General features: G+C 40.9%; 2 protein-coding genes across 5 annotated transcripts in view; both read left to right on the top strand.

Annotated features, from left to right (window-relative positions):
* The first annotated feature begins 4,609 nt into the window (after nucleotides 1-4,609).
* Nucleotides 4,610-15,989, top strand: LOC129369948 (X-linked retinitis pigmentosa GTPase regulator-like). Of its 2 annotated transcripts, XM_055045632.1 has the most exons (16): nucleotides 4,610-4,700; nucleotides 5,358-5,483; nucleotides 5,560-5,652; nucleotides 5,730-5,792; nucleotides 5,870-6,028; nucleotides 6,741-6,890; nucleotides 6,955-7,113; nucleotides 7,838-7,996; nucleotides 8,064-8,188; nucleotides 8,265-8,420; nucleotides 8,498-8,705; nucleotides 9,590-9,672; nucleotides 9,747-9,806; nucleotides 13,477-13,566; nucleotides 14,107-14,298; nucleotides 14,369-15,989. In XM_055045632.1, the coding sequence occupies exons 1-16, from the start codon at nucleotides 4,670-4,672 to the stop codon at nucleotides 14,447-14,449; spliced, it is 1,935 nt and encodes a 644-aa protein (XP_054901607.1). In that variant the 5' UTR covers nucleotides 4,610-4,669; the 3' UTR covers nucleotides 14,450-15,989. The 2 variants fall into 2 exon arrangements, with proteins under 2 accessions (XP_054901607.1, XP_054901605.1); XM_055045630.1 differs by lacking the exons at nucleotides 13,477-13,566; nucleotides 14,107-14,298; nucleotides 14,369-15,989 and adding an exon at nucleotides 10,330-12,793.
* Nucleotides 15,990-18,467: 2,478 nt separating this feature from the next.
* esamb (endothelial cell adhesion molecule b) overlaps nucleotides 18,468-21,601 on the top strand; it is a 49,781-nt gene continuing 46,647 nt past the window's right edge. For 2 of the 3 annotated variants that reach the window (XM_055045636.1, XM_055045634.1), the window contains exon 1: nucleotides 18,468-18,821. In XM_055045636.1, the coding sequence (XP_054901611.1) occupies nucleotides 18,767-18,821 (55 nt within the window). In that variant the 5' untranslated portion in view covers nucleotides 18,468-18,766. Of the gene's footprint in view, nucleotides 18,822-19,348; nucleotides 19,410-21,601 lie in introns of those variants that run through there. The other variant, XM_055045637.1, reaches the window with a different exon arrangement.

Genomic DNA, 21,601 nt, shown 5'->3' with positions numbered 1-21,601 from the left:
TTTGAAATGTAAAAAACTTTGCTTTTCAAACTGTTTTTTCCACATATACCCTGGCAATCACAGTTCAACATATAGAGCAATAAACATGTTTGAGGAATATGAATAAGGAAAAAAAATGCAAAAATTTGCTTCTTCTTTTTTTAACTAATATAATGTTGAAGGACCTTCAGAAAACAATTGGCAAGAAAAAAAATCATATTGACTTGATATACAGCTAGGTATATCACATTTATTCATTCATATCTTTTAGCTAAAAATGTAGTTTAAATAGAGCTTACAGAAGACCTAAGTCATTTTGCCATATAAAGGTATCAATCAGGAGATGGCTACGAAAAGATTGACTGCAGGCAGTCACCACAAGAGGGGATAAAAAAAGACTTGACCAAAATGGATATGCCTCATAAGTATTTTAAAGCCAAGACGGAGGCTTTTCATGGGGGCCGAGGGCAACCCTGACGCAGTAGTGGGAATCTACAACACTGACTGAGATTTGCATTCTCCTTGCGTTGAGGTTAAGGAATAAGGCTGGGGGAAAAAAAAAAATTTCTTCCAGAAACAACATCCAGGTTTTTCTACAATCTAACTAAAAAAGTGGGAGAATGTGTGCTGATCTGATTAAACTACATTTGGAAATTCAAGCAACAATTCCCAAAGCGATGTTTGGCGTTCACCTCGTCCAGAGTGAAACATTGCAGCATCATATTCTGGGGTTACTTTTTCCCAACAGAACTAAAGCGTCTGCTAAGAATTGGGAGTTAAATAAGGTGAGTTTTGACTTAAAACCTTCTGGTCTCTGCAAAGCTGAATATAAATAACTCAGCGTTTTTGTAAAAACAACAAACAAAAAAGAAAAGACATTGAAACTGAGAACAGGTCAAAATTCATTTCTTTTTTTTTTTTACATTCTTTTTGACGGTGAAACAAGTTTAAAACTGTGTTTTAAAGCTTCTCATTCTTTATGTCAAGTTCCAGTTTGAAGTGCCTCATACACTTGGTCTTGCCTTCATACTTCATGGGCTTACAGTTTAAAATCTCCTAAAAACATTGAAAATATTGAAAATATCGGGGCAGGTTTTAGTTCTGAGCACAGGTCCAGTGTGTTGACATTGCAGGAAAAACTCAAGTTTAAGGTTTTGAGCTTTGATGATAAATTGAGAAGTGCTTTTTGCTTGGGTTGCCGCAGCAGACAGGAGCACACACACGCACACGCACACACACGCACACACACACACACACACACACACACACACACACACACACACACACACACACACACACACACACACACACACACACACATGCGCGCGCGCAAACACACACCCCCACACGTGTATGTAAAACACCAGTGCAAGTGAGCCTGCCTGCCTCTCCACAGACTTGATAAGCTATAAACACAGCAGACACACACTTCCTGTCCTTGAGGGAGCAACATTTCTCACTCTCTTATCTGTGAAGTAGCACGTTTGTCCAGGAAGATTCCCTTCATGCTCAAACGCAGTGAATGTCTAACGTTGTAAAGAGTGAAAAGAGCTTGGAATATATATATATATTTTAGTTAAGTTAGAAAGTAAGTTAAGTTTATTTAAACATAAGCCTTCACATAAAGAGTCACAATAATAAAACATGATTACATTAAATCTGAAATAAGAGAGAAAAATAAGATACATTTTGTTTCCCCCCGATCAATTGAAGGTTTTTTTGTTGACACATATAAAGGAAAAGAAATGATTTTGGATATAAACAAAACTTTAAATGTGGCTACGCTTCAAGTTTAAAAGTTCAACCTGTTGCTTGATGAGAGGAGCGACGCTCTCTGGGGTAAAGACGGTTTTCACAGACTTCAGTTGTACGAGCTGAAGTTATTGTTGAACCACTCGTTCCTTGTAAGTCAGAGTTTGAAGAACTAGAGATCTTTTTTGGTGCAGTAAGATGATTGTCATCAGTATGAAAGTGATCAGAGATACTACAAAGTATCCAAATGTCTAAATGGGAGGAAATTGAGCTGAAAAATCTGACTTGTTTAGTTAGTTGGGTATTTTTTTTTTTTTTTACATATTTTTGTTATGCAACTCATCAATTGTTCATTATTATAATTATTGTTGTTGTTTTGTTAAACTACATCCATATGTGACAAAGTCCTTTTGTTTTAATTTATTCATTCTTATTTTGTAGTTAATCATAATACCTTAGTTTAAATATTGCTCTTGTACCTTTGCATCACGTTGTGTAGTAGTATTTTACACTTTACGTCCAATCATTCATTTTTGAAGCTGGTACAAATAAATCTTCAGATAATTTGACATTTTCTGCATTTAAACGGTCAATTTCTGGTAAATAATTTCTGTTGATTGTTTTTAACATGCACCTCTTGACTGTTCTCCCATAAATGTTCTCCTTGCCCACCGTGACTCAGAGTTTCAGCTCCAGCTGAGCTTTCCCTCAGTTGGATTTCCTTTAGACTTTATTTTCTCTGCTCTGGCCAGAAAGTGGAAACCTCCCAGTGGGTAAAATCATGACTGTGACTGATTGTAAAACTCTTCCTGTAGGGGACTGTTGACCTGTCAACTTTTTAAGAAATAAATAAATAAATCTCTACAGTAGAACATGCTTGAAAAAAAAAAACAAACCTTATGCATTCGCCACTAGGTGGCAGTAAAGAACCAAGAAATATTTGCAAAGAAGAACAAAGCAAACCATCATTTTGTTCCGTTTATTCTGAGTAAAAATATAAAAGATGAGTGCAGAAAAGGTGCGACAAGGTGGTATTGTTGCAGGCCAGGCAGAGCTATCTTTCTCCAACTGGCTTTGGGGTAAAAAAAAATATCTGTTCAGACTTTTAACAATGGATGTATTCAGGAAAACCTAAGGGAGACATCCTGCTCGCTCAGATATCTCCTGAAAGTGGCACACATCCGTTAGATACTGAGCGAGTTTGCCAGACACGAAACATTTTTAAATGCCAGATAAGATTTGATTCTGTCATGCCTGCGTCTTATCTTTATTCGAGTGAGCGCCGCGTTAAAGCTCATTCTGTAGTGTTCTGCTGCTGCGTTTGCTCCTGAACTGTCCCTGACCTGAGGAGACCTCCAGCTTTTTCTCAGGCAGGACTGAGATCGAACATGCAAGCTGTGCAGTTTTTATATGTGAGCCTCCTTCACACTTAAGTAATCAATTATTGAACTGTAGCACCGAAGTGTGTTCCGCGACGCCCATTTATTCATGACTTTTCCACAGGTCTTCAAAAAGTATACGTGCATTAATGTCACTTTTAGAAACAGATGAGCATAAAGCACTCTGACCAAAAGTCCAACATTACTTCCATCATCATAACTCGTCAGATTACTCTTTTTTTAAATCGTCTCTTGTTCTGGGAGTCCCACCAGGTCGACAGCTTACACATCATATTGCAAAAGTATTTGCAGTCTGTCGACTTTTTACTTTTTGTCCTGTTACAACCATAAACATGTACTTTTTTTTTTTTTTTAAGAATTAGAGGATTTTGTGGACAGCGTGTTCAGGTTGCTTTACAATAATCTTACGTTTGGTATGCAATGTGAAAAAATTCCTTCTCACACAGAAAATGGAGTGGTGTTCTGCACCATACCAAAGGTTTGGCATTAAGTTCAGAATGCATTGAAATGGCAGAATTCCCTAAGTGAGTAAAAAGATAACATAAAAGATTTATTTTTTAAATCTGACTAGAAATAGAAATGATCTCAAAACCAATGAAAAAAAAACAACAACTTTGAAAAAAAGGACATTTTAGAATCTGACCTAAAGCTGACGGTCATGAATGAAAAGAATGTAAAGTTTTCAATCCTTGCACTTTTTTTTTTGTGTGCCAGAGGTTTTCTGTCATACTCTCGGTACTATTATGTCTTTTGCATACTGGATTAACTAAACATTAATTTCTTCCTGAGAACATGCTGTCTCTTATTTAGATATTCTGGTATATTCCATCCGCAGAATAATTTATGCAAGATGTCATGACTAATTCACCCTCAATAATCCTGGGCTTGAGCCTCTGCCCTTTTTATCCTTGATGCCCTAAATTCTCTTTTTTGAGTTTATTTATTCTTATTTATTTATTTTTCTTACTTTTTTTCGATGTTTTATTTGTATGTCAGGAGGTCTGCTTGTGCTCCTCAACAATAGTATTTAGCTAAATAAAACAACTCAGCTAAATAAATTATCCCGGCTTCCCTCGGTCTGATAATGACTCGGAACTGATTTGACAGGAAATTTTTAATTATTCCTGGGTAGTTGTATGTTTATTGTTGGCAATACTGAAACACAACTACTCTTAAAAATGACAAACAAAAAAATAATACAGTTGAAGAAGCTCAGTTTTCTGAGTTCAAGAATGTTCAGAATGATCAGAATTGACCAAAAATAAATTATTGATGTGGATCTATATCGTCACGTTTTGCTTTTTAAACCAGATTACTAAAATATATGGTCCATTAAACGACGCTGTGATTTACTGACCTGTACCAGTAGGACAAACGGGGCAGAAATTTAGAAACTTTTCAAATGTGCGCTGCTCCTTTAAGAGCCCAGAGCCAACGCTTCGTATCCTAGGAGAAGTTTTGTTTACTTCCGGGTTGTCGCTGCAGAGAACACCAACACGCCCTGAACACCGCGCAAAGCGGATTAAGGTCCTGCAGAGATGGCAGAGGAGGCAGAAGACGAGATACCCGGTAAATGCATATAATGAGTGTTTTATTACGGAGGCAGAACGGCGTGTTTCTGGAACATTAGCCTAGCATGCTGTTAGCTGGTAACATCCGGGTAATTAGCTGTGTTAAAACCCCCACACCAGCTGCTGTATTAGCCCATAGGCTAAACGAGACATACATTGAAGTTCCTAATTTCTCCGCCAATTACTATTTCTGCTTCGGGTTTTGTTCTTCTCAGGCGAATTTAAGAGCTCAGTCTTTAAATATAAAAACTTGGGGTTGATGGTCCTGAGCTAGGAGATCAATTTAAATACAAAATACTTTATTGACTCTAAAACGAAAATGAAATGTTGTTGGAACTCTTAAGAATGTTTAAGAACTAATGTTGTAGTTATTAGTTAAACTTCACCAGTTTAAATGCTGAAAACAAGAACTGGAAAGTTTTTCTAATGCAACCACTTGAGAGCATCTGTATTTTACTCAATGTCATCCATCCATCCATCCATCCATCCATCCATCCATCCATCTATTCATCCATCATTCCATCCCTCGAGATGAAGTGTAAAGAGCAGATGAATCTCCTTCCTGGTTGTTTTTCTTGTTTCATTTGTCTTGATTTGATCTGGTTTTCTGTTTTTTGGGGGGATGGATCTCTCCATGTCTCTGTGTTTTCTGCAGAGTCTGGAGCAGTTTTCACGTTTGGAAAGAGTAAGTTTGCTGATGACATGCCCAGTGTGTTCTGGCTGAAGAACGACGTTCCTGAGAGGATCGCCTGCGGAGATGAGCACAGTGCCTTGGTCACAGGTAGACGCTTTTCTTTTCGCTTTTTGTAGCATTGCTGCTGGTCGATGCTGAGCTGCTGCTGCCGCTTCCTCCTCAGGAAACGGGAAGCTCTTCATGTTCGGCAGCAACAACTGGGGCCAGCTGGGCCTGGGCTCCAAGCAGACGGTACAGAAGCCCACCTGTGTCAAAGGTAGGTGGGATCTCCAGGTGAAGGCCTCTGACAGGAAGTGAGGCAGGAAATGACCTGCTCTCTCCTCAATTTTCCAGCACTGAAGGGTGAGAAGGTCCGGCTGGTGGCGTGCGGACGGAACCACACTTTGATCAGCACCGGTTGGTTCCTGACCCCAACCACAGCCCTGATCTGAGGTCAGAGTTCATCCGCTTCACTTTGGGTTTGTTGTCTGCAGAGCAGGGACACGTGTTCGCCTGCGGCGGCAACGGAGAAGGCCAGCTGGGTCTGGGCGACTGCGAGGAGCGGACTGCCTTCCAGAGAATCGGCTTCTTCCAGGCGCATGGACCAATCAAGACGCTGGCTGCCGGGTCCAACACCTCCGCCGCCCTGACAGGTGAGACAACATGACAGGTGATGTTTGGGTTTCCCTCAGTACCTCATCTTCTATTGTCAGCATTTTACTAATTCTTTAAAGTTTATTGAGCTCACATATTTTCTGATATGATCTGATGTACATTATTTAAAAATTACAGTTTTAAATTAAATTGTAAATAAAAATTTTAACTGTATGTTGGATTTCTTGTTTTTAATCAAGAGATATTACATCTTTAAAAGGTTGAAATTATTTTAAAAGCTGAAGCTTGTTCTTTTAAAAAGTGTGATAATACAATAATAATACATTTTAAATGCTTCATTTCTTAATTTTAACACTTCTTATTGAAAGAAAAATCTAATTTAGACGTGATAAAATTTAGACACAGTAGATTTTAACATTTTAAAAATATACTTTGAACAATTTTTAAAAAATAAAAATTTAAATAAGTTTGTTTTATATATTTTTTTATTATTTTTATTGAAACACAATATTACCAAAATTAACATTTTCAAAATTTGTGTGATCATTTTGAGTTTCTTTTCAACATTTATCTTGTTAATATTTACTTTTTTATTTCAACTAGAGTAATAAGTTTATTAATTTCTTATTTTGAACGATTTCTCTGTGAATTAAGCTGGTTTTTGGTGTTTGCTGCGTGGAGATGATTGTTCATTGGCTGTCCTGTAGTGACATTGCCATGGTGACGACATGACCCTGATGTTGTTTGCAGAGGGCGGGAAGCTGTTCATGTGGGGCGAGAACTCTGAGGGTCAGATTGGGCTGGGGAAGCGGAGCCAGGCGACCCGGCCGCTGGAGGTCAGCGTGGGCCGGCCGGTCAGCTGGGTGTCCTGCGGGTACTACCACTCCGCTCTGGTGACAGGTGAGTCTCACCTGGTGACTTGTCTCACCTGGAGGAGACCGGCTGATCTGTGCATGTTTGGCAGCCGACGGAGCGCTGTTCACCTTCGGGGAGCGGGACAGCGGGAAGCTGGGGCTGCGGCCGGAGCAGCTGGCCGGACATCGGGTCCCGCAGCGGGTGGAGAGCATCACGGAGCCGGTGCTGCAGGTGGCCTGTGGCGGCAGCCACACGGTGGCGCTAACAGGTTAGCCATCACACACTGACTGGCGAAGAATAAGAGCTTTGGACATGAACCTGCAAGAAAACACAAAGAAAATGAACAAAATTTAGAAATAATCATTTAGTTTCAGCATTTCTGCCCATTAATGATTTTATAATCTCTTTTAGGAAAGCTGCTTTGCATTTTCTCTTTATTAATAACCTTCAAATTCTATTTTTTTAATATAAAATTTATCCTGCGCCTGAAACGTTCCCTGGGTTAGCACCTGCTGACCCCACTAGGAACAAGGATGTTAGAAAATGGATGGATGAGTAAAATTGATGTTAAAAAATATTTTTTTTGCATAAAAATATTTGTTAAATTTGCCTTCCGTTTTATTTTAACTTTTTAAAATGAATCAAAAGTACTAATATTTTACATTTTATAAAATGTGTTAATTAATAAGAATAATTAAGCTTTACATTTAGTTTTAATTTTAAAAATTTAATAAATATTTATGCTTTACATTTTATTTTCATGTTATCAATGCTTAACAGAATTTATTTTTAAATTTTAAATTACCTATTTATTCATTTTATAATTTGTTAATAAAATATAAGGCGTTTTTTAGATATTTTATCTTATTTTATTAAAATTTTAATAATTTTTCTCTACAGTTAAAATAGTCAGACTATTTTTTGTGTCAGTGCTTTGCAGCATATTTTACTGCTGTGTAGTAACCAGCACAGTGTGTGACCTTTGACCCCAGATGGCGGCGACGTCTACTCGTTCGGTCTGGGTCAGTTTGGCCAGCTGGGCCTCGGGACGTTTGTGTTCGAGTCGCAGCTGCCGCGTCCTGTCCAGCGCTTCCAGACGGGCCGGCCAACCCGGGTGACCTGTGGGGAGAGCCACACTGCCGTCCTCACAGGTGACCTCCGACCTTCGACTGGGTTGGGCTCCCAAACCCCACTCTGACCCCGCGGCTCTCTCCCCAGACACGGGGCTGCTGTACTCATTTGGCGATGGCCGGCATGGGAAGCTGGGCCTGGGCGACCAGAACTTCACCAACCGGTTCCACCCGGCCGTGGTTCCCCGCTTCCTGCCGCTCGCCGTCCAGGCCGTGAGTCGCTGCCATCAGGCCATTAGGCTAGACCGCCATCAGGTCAGCCCTAACCCATCTGCTCCTTCCTGTTCAGGCGGCGTGCGGAGGTTGCCACATGGTGGTTCTGGCCCGGCCCAGAGGACCCGGCTGCTCCGCCATCACGCTGGAGGACAGCGCATTCGACTTTCTGAGGGAACCGACCGATACACTGCAGCGCAGCCTATCCGCCCGGGTCCGCCGCAGGGAACGGGTCGGTTTTGGTGCTGGGGCAGGTCCAAGCAGCTCCAGAACCAGTGTAGGCTGATAGAACCTCCCCATGTCCTGCAGGAACGATCTCCGGAGAAGTTTGGACCCGCCAGAACCTCAGGCGTCCTACAGAAGCCACATCCTGCCTCGAGCCAACTGGACCAGAACCAAATGGACAAGAACCACCGGCCGGTTCTGCTGGCTCTGTCCGAACCGGACCAGAGCCAGCCAAGCCACAGGCTGGTTCTTAACGGGAGCCAGCACTTCGGCCCAGACAGCATCCTTCAGGGTACCAACTTCAGTCAATCAATATATTATCATGAAGATCATTTATCATTACATTTAGTGTTTCCATGGGATCATATTTAGTTTTTTAAAACATCATTTCATCCTTTTTAGTTTCATGAACTGACTCACCAACTTTTAGTTTATTCAAATAAGGAATACAATTTTTGTATCCCTTATTTTTTGTTTATTTTTGCTTAACTCATTTCAGTGTTTTAACTTTTTTTCATTTATTTTAATAAATAAAAAGAAATCTTAATTTTTTTTTCTGTGTTTCACAAAGTTTAAAATAAAATTCATATTAGTATTTAATTATTCTGCAATCAGTTGCTGATGTTTTTATTTTTTCTGCTTTTGTATGTTTTGTTACATTATTTCTTATAACTTCATGTTATATGCATATTTTCAAGTATTTATTCAGGTCTTACTTTTTAAAATTTATTGTTAGTCACCTAAAATATCAATTTTATTTAAGTTTTTTAACCCCCTGTTTTTCAGTGAAGTTTTTTTTAGCTTTTTTGCATATATTTGAATGAATCTAGAACCTCTGTGAAGTTATTTATTTGATTTTTTTCTCTTTACATTTATAATTTCCAAAAACAAGATTCTAGTGTTTCCAAACATCTTAAAATCAGCAATAGTCAATATTATTAATTTATATACCGTTTAATTGTACAATTATTTAATGCATAATCTTTTTCTATTTTTGTTTTTCATTTTAAGTATTTAAATTAAAACCCTTTTTAATTTATTTAGCTATAATTTTAGGTATCTGGTTGTGGATGCTCCAATAATTACTGGCTATTTGTATTTTTCTTTTATTAATCTTGTCTGTAGTAATGTACATTAAATGAGGCTCTTTGTGATGGATGATGTTCTGCTCCGCAGGGCAGACAGGGGGCGATGTGGAGAGCCTGACAGACTGCGACAGCGTGAGAGGACTGGGAGAAACCACTGACTTCCTGAACCTGGTGAGAAATCTATGGATTCTCCAGATGTGGAGCAACGTCACCTTCATCATCCTCATGTCTGTTTTTGCTGTCAGACTCATGTGATGAAGATGGATCCTAGCGACAAAACACTCAGCCTGTCTCCACTGTTGAAGGTAAGCTAGCTGCAGAAAACAAGTTAGCTTCAGAAGGTGAGGTGAGATAACTAAAGTAAGCTAACTGCAGAAGATAAGCTAGTTTCAGACAGTAAGTTAGCTGCTAAAGGTAAGCTAGCTTGGTTTTCTTCATCAGGGTTTCCCTCAGTGTATTATAAGTCTGGTAGACCACCAGGCTTTACTTGTGCCCTGCCAGGCTGAGCGTTGCTTATTTATTTAAGTCTTTTGAAAATATTTGTATTTTTTAAGACTTTATAGGTGGTGTTCAGGTATTAATGTTCAATCTTTCAATAACACATAATTATCAAGTGATATTTTCAAATTTCCTGTCAACTTTAAACATTTTTCAACTCAAAAACACGACGGGCCACTGGATGAATAAGTGCCCCAACGCCCAACCACCGGGCTTGGCAAGTTTTCTGGGGGAAAACCTTGACCATGTTAGCCCTGTTTGGTTCTGTTTCCTGCATGCTCTCCTCTAACGTTTGCCTCTTTCCGTCTTCATGCTGTCTGTGCTGGACAGAGGAAGGGTAAGCATGCTCAGCCAATCAGAGAGCAGAGAAAGGACAGGAAGCTCATGGTTAGCCGGGCATTACACGCCCAGTTCCAGAAGGGCGGCGACACTCACTCTCTCTCCGCCCAGCACAATCAGAACCAGAGGAGGACCAGTCAGAACCAACAGAACCTCTTGTCATTGGATCAGAGCAGGTCGGCTCATAAGAAGAAAGCAGTCAGACAGGCCGGGTCCAAAACCCAGCTGACTGGGACAAAACCAGCTGCAGACTGGGACAAGCATCCAGAACCCAGAAGGAGCGGTTCTAAGTCCGGTCCACCCAGACCAGAGTCCAAAGCTGATTTGCTGACCATAGAGAGCTGTCAGCCAATCAGTGACGAGAGAAACGCGTCCCGCTCCAAACAAAACCCAGATTCATCCAAAAGATCCAAAAACGAGCGAAACAGGAAGGAAGCTGCAGCCCACAGGAAGTGCTCTGGTGGGGGTGCGCTGACCGGTGCCGCCACCCTGGCAGCAGGGGGCGCTGTTCTAGTCCAGAAGCTGGCCTCCAGGAGCCGGGACAGTGCTCCAAAACCAGAAAGTGACCCAGAAGAGCCTGAATCTCTGTCTGCTGGGGTCGGCCGCAACTCGGCCGTCAGCATCAGCGTCATTCCTGCATCAGAGAGTCCACAGCAGGAGGAAGATGAGGAGGAGGAGGAGAAAAAGAAGAAGAAAGAACAGGAGGAAGAAAGGCAGAGAACCAGCTCAGAGGAGGAAGAGGAGACTGGATCTGCTGCAACCCGACAAGAGGAGGAAGAGCAGGAGGAGGAGGAGAACACAGACAGTGAGACTCCTCAACCAGGAGATCAGACTGAGGAAGATGAGAGTGCTGCTGAGGAAGAGGAGGAGGAAGAGGAGGAAACCAGTGGAGCCACAGAGAGTGAAAATGAGAAAGAAGAAAAAGGAAGCAAAGGAGGAAATAGGGAGGAGGAAGAGGAAGAGGAAGGGTCGAGTCAGGATACTCAGAGCAAAGGAGCAGTGACTGATGATGAGGAGCAAAGCAGTTTAAAAAGTGAAGAAGAGGAGGATGACAGTGACACTTTGAAGTCATCACAGGAAACAGAGGATGAAACAAGAAATAAAAGAGATGGTGAGGATGAGGAGACAGAGGAAGAGACAGAAACTGAAGAGAATCATGAAGAAAGTGAAGACGAGGAAGAGGACGAAGAAGAAGAGGAGGAAAAGGGTGGAGAAGAAGAGGAAGAAAGTGAGGAAAGTGAGGAGAAGGAGAAAAGTGATGGTGATGAAGACAAGAATGAAAGTGAAGAGGAGGAAGAGAGTGGAGAAGAAGAGGAAGAAAGTGAGGAGGAGGAGAAAAGTGATGGTGATGAAGACGAGAATGAAAGTGAAGAGGAGGAAGAGGGTGGAGAAGAAGAGGAAGAAAGTGAGGAGGAGGAGAAAAGTGATGGTGATGAAGACGAGAATGAAAGTGAAGAGGAGGAAGAGGAGGATGTTGCAAAGAAGAGGAAAGCTTCAGTGAGGAAGCAGCAAAGCAGCAAATCTGCAGCTGGAGGAAGACGAGGAAGAGGAGTTCTGGGATGAAGTTTTTCCTGCAATGATATGGACCTGAGGGCTTGCTCCTCCTCTGGAGGTCCATGGTGTCAGAACCTCTCAGGTTCAACCCCGAGTCGGGTAAAATAGAGAACTGACGGAGTAGAAACAGGATTTATTCTCCCTTTTTAGGGTAAATTCAGGTAGTAGCAGCCATAATCTGCCCCCATTACAACCAGCAGGATTTTTGGTTAACAGAAGCTTTTGTTTTTCGTACATAGGTCCATAATCTTTACTCTTACGTTCTGTTTATGGTTTACATACGTATTTGTAAAACTTTATGGTTCCTTCCTAGAAATTACACATTACACACTTTACTTGGCCAAACATTAAGAATATTTAGTAAAACCTTCAGGATGTTTCATAAAATTTTCTGGATATTTTCTGAAACTTTCCAGGCGTGAGTCACCTGTTTCGGTAACTTGTAAATTCTGAGAAAGTTCAAGGCAGCTTCATTTCAAGTTAAAGAAAGTTGGATTATTTTTCATAAACATGTCTGTGATTTCTGTGTTTTCTACCTTCAGAGTCATATTTCACAGCTTGATATATAAGTTGTTTTGCTTTTCTTTTTACGTGGTTTGTTTGTGACTTTATTTAACGTCCATATGCTCTTGTTTTCATTGAGTTTTCTGCTTTTTAATAACTCGCTGTGACTTTACTCGCTGTGCCATTTGCTTCCACACTCATGTTTCTCCCATGATGTCGTTCTGTTCAGTTCATCATTCTGCTTTCTTTTGCTTTTTTTTATCTTTTATTATTTCCGCTTTGCTTTTCACTTTTTTGTATCTGGAATTGCTCTTCTCTGTTTTGTTTGGAATAAATTGCTGCGTTCTCGTGTTTTTAACATGTTTGAGTGATTAATAAATAAAAGCTGTAAGCAGGACCGATCAACAGCTCCGTTCATTCTATTATCATGTTCACTTTGTTTCTGTTTTTAGCTCACAGTAAATTCATTTAGTGATAATATTAGTGACTCTGAACAGTCTCCTTGTGGTGCTCCATGAGGGCTACAAAATAGAACCTTCTGATGTGTAAAAAGTTTGGGTTTTTGACTGAAAAAGCAAGCGAGCCAAAATGGGATTCTTCTGGTGAACTGACGCTAAAACCAATTAGTTCAAGCTCTGATTAAATCCAAGTTTTAGATCAGTTTATGAGAAGTCAGACCTGTTGTTGTTCTGATGACTTAATGAGACTCCAGGCTCTCGGATCAACCCAGAAACAAACCAATTTCACCACATATTCTCCTGATTCCAGACTTTTCAGTATCAGAAAGCTATTATTAGTGAGTTGAAGCACCACAGGGAGGCGCTGTAGAGCTCCTAATGTTTTCACCGCCAGAGGAGAGGATTCACAATCAGGTTGGACCACTTTTCTTCTTTCAGCGACCCAGTTTGTGTGCTGGTTACCCCACCTTTAGCCCCAGCTGTGTGTTTCCTCTGCTTGTGTCGCTGTAGGTTGAGTTTCCTAATTCTCTCTGCTAGCAGAGCTCTAGCGATTTCCAGCAGCTCTTTAAAAAATAAAAAACTAATTAAATCAAATGTGTATTTTGTGTTTTATGGCCGTCAGGATGCAGTGGAGACAGCTGAGGAAGAGGAGGACAGAGCTGGTGATGAAGAGCAGACTGGGACATCTTCGTCAGCAGAGAGTCCAGTAAATGTAAGACGTAAGATTTTTTTATTTGTCATTATGTTTCTAGAACATAATGAAATTGGAGCGGTACCCTCAGAAATAGATAAATAAAGTTTGAATAAGTGTTTAGGGTGCAGCAAATGGGTGAGTGTGTCTGCAGGGAGAGGATGGGCGACGGACAGATGGTTGTGGTCTTTATGTATCTATCGTTTCCCAGACGGTAGCGGGACAAGCACTTTGAATGGGTGGAGTCAGTACAACTGGCCTTCCTTTGCCGTCTGCCAGTACATATTAGCTCCAGGTTTGGTAACTGTATTGAGGACCAGGGTGGATGAAGTTTGGTCCTCTATTCTTGCCGCCTGAGGTCGGCTGGTGAGACAGTCTCTGATCCAAAGGCACATTGATGTCAAGAGTCCTCAGCTTCACTATCAGCTTCTCCGGGATGATTGTATTGAATGCTGAACTGAACTGAATATGGCGCTGTGTGTCAGTGTGTGTCAGTGTGTGTCAGTGTGTGACCAGCGAGCGATTCCGACCTCTAACCCATAGCTACTCTGGTCCCTGAAGCTGAACTCAGAGCCAGCTTCACATCCAATCAACAGTGAGCCTGGAGGAGCCACGCCCCCTGAATGCTCTTCACCTGGAGGAGCTGAGGTCAGAGGTCACAGCCCTGCAGCAGAGCAGTCAGGAAGTGAAGCCAAAGCAGTCAATGGAGAAGCAGAGCTCAGCTCTGACAGTGGATCAGGCTCCAGCAGGAAGGTAAGATGGTATGACATCATTAGTGTGACCCGCAGAGCGGTGGACAGACTGTCCCTATGCTTGTCCCCAGCTGGCCGTTTTCAGACGGCTGTCCTCGTCCAGGTCCAGGCAGGCGGGCATGACGCGTTCTGGAGCCTGCAGCCTGCTGTAGGAAACCATCAAACATCTGGGCCGGGTCAGCGGCCGCACCCGCTGGACAGGAGCAGAACTGCAGCAGAACAACAGCTCAGCTTGGTGACTTCCTGACACTCCAGAACCATCAGAACCTTGAAGAACCACCAGACCCTTACAGAACATCCAGGACCTTCCAGAACCCCCAGAAACAATGTTCTGACAGTTAGGTCCACACTCTGACAGGGTTCTGTTCTATGGAAGGTTCTGACCCTGTTCTGTTGAACCGGGCCTGCCGCTCCTCTCTCTGTAGGAAACGTTTCTGCTAATCTCAGGATCACCTCAGCCTCTAATAACTGTTCAGATTAGGATTAAATCGGCCTTCATCTCACTGTTCAAAGGAATGTCCCCCTAAAACAGGAAAACATCCTGACCAGAATCAAATGTTATAATGTTCGAAACAAAAGAGAAGAGTCCCAAAAACAAATTATAATAAAATGAAATAAAACACAAAATAATTCCAAATATTGGAGAGCATTTATTAAAATAAAAGGAAATGGACAAGAACAAGTGAAAAATAAAATAACGCAAATACGCAAAAATAAGGGGGGGGGGGGGGAGACAAGAATATAACAAAGTAATGTGTAATTTTATTATGTCCTGTTTATAGAGATGGTACCGTTTAATCCCTGGACAGCTGGATTAAACAGATCATGACTTGGTGCAAACCCAGTTTAGTTATCAATTACAAATAAAATCATTATTCAGTCTTTATCTCACTAAAACCAAGCAAACCAAACTATAAAACAGACTGTAAACACTTCTATACTCTAATTAATAATGAATTCATTTAACAGCAGCAATATATTTACCAAATATGCAAACATTTTATAACTGGATCTTGTTATTACACAAACTATTACAGTAATTGGTCACACAAAAGAGGAAGCATATCAATAATTTGATAAACTGAACAAATGTTTGCATAAAATATCCGATTTATTCTATTTGGGGAGAATATGACAGGGACATCGTCTAGACTTCATAAATCTCCTAATTCATGATTCAACAGGTTTTAAAACTGTTAGCTTGCCTGCGACCAGTGAGTCATACAAAATTAAGAAATATATATGCCTTAGGTTAGCTAAGCTAAATGTTAAAGGCTTTCAAAGCTTCTTGAAACATGATTTTTAAAGGTCAAAGTTGGACACAAAGTCATGTTAAAGTTGGTAATTAATTATTTTAGACCAAGCTTAAAAAATACTAGAAATACCTGAGAGAATTTGTTCACCTCTTAAAGATGTCCTATTCGAACAAAGTGATTCGTTCTTCTTGTGAAGGCATAGCTAAAGCACGCTGAATCAACATCTATCAACCGGATAAAATGTGGAATATTCCTTTAAACCTGGAACTCAGATGGAGCAGCTCTTTGCTTTATTGTTCAACTGAAATGTATGATGTTTTCCTGTGTGTGTGATTATTTATTTACTCAATCTTGAAGCACATTTTGCACTTTCTCTGGACCCACTTTTATATCCCGACATGTTTTAATCTATTATTTTTTTATATCAGATGTTTTATTGACAGTAAAAAGTTTTGATATGAAGCTGAATGCATTTGTTTTCACTCCTCAGAACAACATCAATACTTTCCTGCCGATCTGCTCCATGATGCGTTGGAATATGTCTGGCGCACGCTTTATGCCAAAGGGTCGCCTCGGCCATCTGAACCTCCCAATAGGGGTGTTGAATGTTGACAGGAAAGAGGATTATTCATCCAACTCCGTCTGCAGGAAGCCTGACTTCACGTCTAATACAGAGACCACTTTTGCATTGGGTATAGTGGATACAACTTCTTCGATTGTGCGCATCGGGTGATATTCCCGTTTAATGGCATGGCTCAGGTCACTTGGATCTATGAGTAATGTTTAAAGTTTACAGGAAATTTTAAAATGCCACTTAATAATTTTGTGTTATTAAAAGATTGGAAGGTTAATCCCTGAACACCACCTATAAGTCTTAAGAAATGCAAACATTTAAAAAAGACTTAAATCAGCAATGCTTAGCCTGGTGGGGGCACAAATAAAGCCTGGTGTCTGCCAGACTTACAATACACTGGTGTTATAAGTCATTATGTTTCTATGTTTCTCCATCAGTATTCTGGTGGGGGAAGCTGTGAGAGCGCTACCATACCAGTAGGTCATCATACCAGTAGGTGGCTCTAAACAATCAGTGTATATAAATTAAAAAACTTATTTTCTTTTTTTATTTCTTGGGTGAAATTTCATCATCTTTTTTTCATCACTGTTAGTCATTCTGAGTTTGTCTTTATGACAACAACCATAGAACTCGGTTGGTTTGTTGACTTTAGTAATGTCGCCATCATTTACCATCGCGCTGAGTTTATTCACTGACTTTGCTCTGAGAGCAACTGGTTGTACCACTGGTTTTGCTTCACCGTTGATCTTTATTGTGTATCTGCCTGCCAGTGCTGCTGCAGTGTGATCAAGTTCAGGAACGTCTTGCAGACCAGCATGCGGGCTCAGGTTTGTGGCGGTGTGGCGAACTGTGCTCACATCGTTTCTCATTGCGCTGTCCTAGCTATTAAGCCCAAGGCCTGGGCTGTTGTGCCACTGAGCATATTCTCTTGTGCAGTGTCCTCTATTTCAAACTTGCTCAGTGTTTACAGGCTGACTGCAGAAATTGGCTTTATTCTGCAATTTGAGTAAGTTATCAGCACTGTTTTGGAACTTTTTAGCTTCCCCCATGTGGTTCAGTGACTGATAACAGTTTAGAGTCAGAGTACTGCATTTTGCACTTGCATCAATACTAAACTGCACTTTGTGAGACTCGACACAAATATCCACCAGCCATGCTACAACATGATACGTTGCAGATGTGTGATTGTCTTTATCGGCATTTACTCTCGTGTTTCTGTTTACCATGAATCCATGCGTCTGTCGCCAGTGTATTGAACTGAATGTAGAAGGTGACCTAATTAGTCATCGTACTGATCCACAAACTCTTCTGAACACGATTAAACTTTGAGGTAGCACTTAGGTTATTTTTAATGCATGAGGGATCACTTTGATGTAAAGCCATCCATCCGATTCCTACACCTGCTTTAACCCTGCTGGTTTGGAGAAAGGGTTTATGGGCGGAGGGTTGCGAATGCCCATCTGGAGGTGTAATTTCTCTAGATCCAGGGTACACTGCAGTCCGTCACAGTACACCACGGAGACAGAAAATGAGCCACTTCCAACTGAGGACAGTCTGTCAGAGGTGATCCAAAATATCAATAATATCAATGTAAGTATTGAATTTACAGCATAATAATACTACTGATGCTTCAGTTTCAGATTATAGTTTCTCAACTCTGCCTCCCAAAAAATTAAAATTATAATTTTTTTTGCTTGTTTTGCTCTAAAAACAATATTTAGCTTTTTACCAATTTAGAAAAAAAAATGCACAAAACCCATGTAAGTATGTTGTTAAAGCATTTTAATTTTATTTTAATATAAGTATAAACTGTCTAAATCCTGCTCTAGGTTTGAACAAAATAAAGAATAAAAATGAAAAGTAGCTAAAGGTCAGCTTGACAGTATATGGATCTTAAATAAAAAAGTATCAGCAGTGGCGACACTGGCCCTGTGTGTACTTGGTGTCGGATCGATGCCATAACATGCAGGAACTGCAAACCTGTAATAGAAGGAGCAGCTTTGTGTCCTCAAACTAATAACATGACGTAGTTAATTAAATACAGAAGGAAAAAAGTGGCCCTAAACCTAACTTCAGCCTGCTCCTGTGTGTCAAACTAAAAAGTATTTCCATAAGTTTAAGACGTTGTGTAAAGCCCAAGTTGTCCTTGAGAAGTCACCACAAAACATAAACCTAAAACAAAACAAAACAAAACAAAAGTAAGAAAGAAAAGAGCAAAGTTAAGTTTTACGACCAACAGGCGGAGATGAAATTTCCCGCTGCCAGGGGGCGACACTGAGCAGCTCCGGTGGGGGAGAATAAGCTCCCCCAGCTTGCAGTTGGGAGTCGGGACAAGAAGGAGCCGGGCTCACTCCAGGCACAAAGACCCAGAAGTGAAGCCGCTTCGACCCGAGCAGGGAGCGGCGCGCCGGGGGGAAAGGACGAGCCGAGCCGAAACACCGCCCGCCCTGTTGCGGAGCCCTTCTGCCATGCCAGCCGCTGTCCGCGGGCGGGATGGCAGGAGGAGCCGCAGCTTGACTTGCAGACGTCGCCCTGCTGGTTCGCTCAGCGGACAGTTGATTGTCACCTGAAGGCAGCAGCTATAAGCGGCAGCGCGGCGGCTTTCTGGAGTCAAGCTTTCAGCTGGTGGATGTGGCACCATGGAGATGAAGAGGAAACTTCGAGCCATGCTGATGCTGATATGGATCTTCCCAGGTAAGCCAATGAACTCCTCTGGCTCCCCAGAATCCTGCATTATTATTATTATTATCATTATTACTATTATTATTATTTTGAAGGCGAGATGGCTAAAGTGAGAAAATTAAATAATAATAATAAAAAAATCTTCATGAAAAAGCTTCATATTAAAAACAAAGCTTTAAAAAAAAATTTATAACTTCTCTCAACAAATTTTTAATGTTTCACTGTAAAAAGACTGAAGTTAGTGAAGATGCAGCGGATTTAAAGGCACCGTCCGGTGACGCGTCATTTCAGCTGACATGTTGGCAGCAACCCAGCTGAGCGACGCTGAACGTGGAGACGAAAACTACGCTTTTATAAAGAACTCCAGAGGGGAGAGAAAAAGCACATTTTTCCCTCGCTTGTATTGATGGTGATGACGTCACGAGAGGCACAGGAACCGACAGTAGGGTGCACTGCAGCGGGCGATCCGGACTTATGGGGGATTTTGACTTGGATTCTAAAGCGTCTGAGTTGCATACGAGCTGCAAGGGGTTCGGAGCCTGACCCTGATGACCCTTGAGCCATGACGGATGCAGCTTGAAGTTTAATCAAGCTTCTGAGGTTGAAATTTGTTTACTCGTGTGAAACATTAACACTCTTGTGATCGTTTTGCACTTTTTACGCCTCCTGGATACCTTGTGCTATTTCAACAACTAAGCATATGAACTGACTTGTGATGTCTGAGCTGTAGATGTAAAAATTTAAAATGTTGCTTATTTTTTCTTTGGGAGAAGAACTCTTTGGATACGACTGAATGGTGGTGCGTTTGATTGGTCGTTTCGACATCGTTTGCTGTTTTTGTCGTTTATAAAGTGGTAAACCTTTGCTTCCCCCATCGGAAGGTGACGCCTCAACCCGCTCTGCTGCTCTTCTATACAAATTGTAGAGAAATTTGTGGTTATGCAGACACTGTGATGTATAAATAAGTCTTAAACTCTGAACTTTATCAACTGCAAAGTCTTCTATGCCCAGGTTCAACGCTGCAGTTTGGAGTATCATTTCTGCTTAGATTATAACTTCGTAGCTGATTTTCAGTGAAATCCTACCCAATTTTTAATGCTTGTGCCAATTCTTCCAGTCAAATCCTGTCAGGATTTCTGCCTCACCTCTGGTATCCAAATCAAGTTAATCCGCTCACCTCACAGCATTCACACGGCGTTTCTCCGTTTCTCTGCTTCTTTCTAAATGTTCCCATCCGATCGGGGGGAGTTTGTATCGCCTTACATAGTTATGAGAGTGCAGCTGCTCAGCATGCAGTCTGAACCCGCTCTCCTTTTGCCTTCCTCCCCTTTCTGATTACTAAGCACTAGCATTATTTATTTATTTTATTTTATTAATTTTTTTGCAGAGCCATATTTAGCTTCAAAGCCATTCCACTGTTGAGTTTTAATAACTAAACAAAATTGATTCAGGAATGAATCAATATTTTCCTATGCTCTAAATCAAAGCAATAGAAATTGAATTAGGCCAGAGTAGCAAAAGATCTATTGTAACTGAAATTTTATTGTAATTCTCCGCCAACCAGAAGCGCCCTGTTGAAGGCCTGAACATATGCGAAAGCTGACCAATTTTTACCCAAATCGCCCTGAAATTCCAGTTTTTTAATTTGTTGTTTTTTTTTTTACTGAAATTAAAAATGGGCGTGGCTAAATGGCTCTACAGCGCCCCCATACGTCAGATAGACCAACTGGTAAACAGCACTGAGCTGAAATTTGGTGTTTATAACCCTCCAAAACAAACAAACAAACATATCTTTGAGGTATGCCCTAAACCCAACAGGGGAGTAAGCCATTTTGGGTCAAAGGGTCATTTTTGTGGGATGTTGTTGACCAATTATAAGAAACTCCTTCAGGGATTTTGAGCCATCAGCTGCATACTTGGTCAATATACTCTTAAGACATCGGAGATTAAAAATTATCAAAAGCTTGCCTTCTCTGCCGAAAAAAAAAAAAAATCCAAATTGAATTACAAACTCCAGGTGTCCAAATCAAAAATATTTTGCCAAAGTTTCCATAAATTCATGCAGCGTTTCTTCATCTGAAGCATGTTTTTTTGTTGTTGTTTTTTCTGCGGTATTTTAGAGTACACCTCTCACCAGATTTATGTGCGTTTAAAAACTTGATTTTTTATCATTTTTAAACAATTTGAAATGAGTAACAAAAATTGACAAAAAAAAAAACCCAGACATTTTCATGTTCTATAATGATTCCAGATGCACCCAAAGTGACTTTTGAATGATTTTACAGAGTGAGCTGGCAAATAACCTTAGCCCTCAATTCAGTGATTCCCAGCTGACTTTTATTAGTCGTTTGTTTCCTTTCTCCTGCTCCCTCTAGGAACATATCTAAAGTCAAATGCAGGGAAACGAGCTCACTGACAATTCATGAAATAAGGTCTATGTAACTTTGATTGCTATGAATTCCACTGTGGCGCAGCCTGCTTGTTTCTGTGTGTGTTTTACCAGAGGTTCCCTTTTAAGCTTGCAGCAGAGTGCTTCATTTTAAGAGAGCATAATGTTGTTGCACGGTTCAATGCTCGAATGAATTTCAAAGAAGTCCAACATTGTTAGCTTCTGTGCTCTCTTTTGAGGGTTAAAGTCCCCTGTGAGGGCGAAAAAGAAGGTAAAATCTGCAGTGTGGACCTTAAGGAGCAAGAAGTCATTAAAAACGTCTGGATAGGAAGTCCCAGCTGTCAAATTATGGAGGCTTACTTAATGATATTGGTCATAAATCCTGCATAAAGCATTAGCTTAT

The sequence above is a fragment of the Poeciliopsis prolifica genome, unplaced genomic scaffold (genome assembly GCF_027474105.1).
Source record: "Poeciliopsis prolifica strain line A6 unplaced genomic scaffold, Auburn_PproV2 SCAFFOLD022, whole genome shotgun sequence".
Classification (NCBI taxonomy): domain Eukaryota; kingdom Metazoa; phylum Chordata; class Actinopteri; order Cyprinodontiformes; family Poeciliidae; genus Poeciliopsis; species Poeciliopsis prolifica.
The sequence above is the reverse complement of the archived record's forward strand: the minus strand, read 5'-3'. Positions and strand labels throughout refer to the sequence as shown.

What these genes read in the sequence shown, in the direction of transcription:
- LOC129369948 (XM_055045630.1), top strand. Translation starts at nt 4,670, where the DNA reads ATGGCAGAGGAGGCAGAAGACGAGATACCCG. An exon ending in CACCTCCGCCGCCCTGACAG is followed by an intron (nt 6,029 to 6,740) that starts GTGAGACAACAT and finishes TGTTGTTTGCAG; the next exon opens with AGGGCGGGAAGCTGTTCATG. An exon ending in TGCCGCTCGCCGTCCAGGCC is followed by an intron (nt 8,189 to 8,264) that starts GTGAGTCGCTGC and finishes CTTCCTGTTCAG; the next exon opens with GCGGCGTGCGGAGGTTGCCA.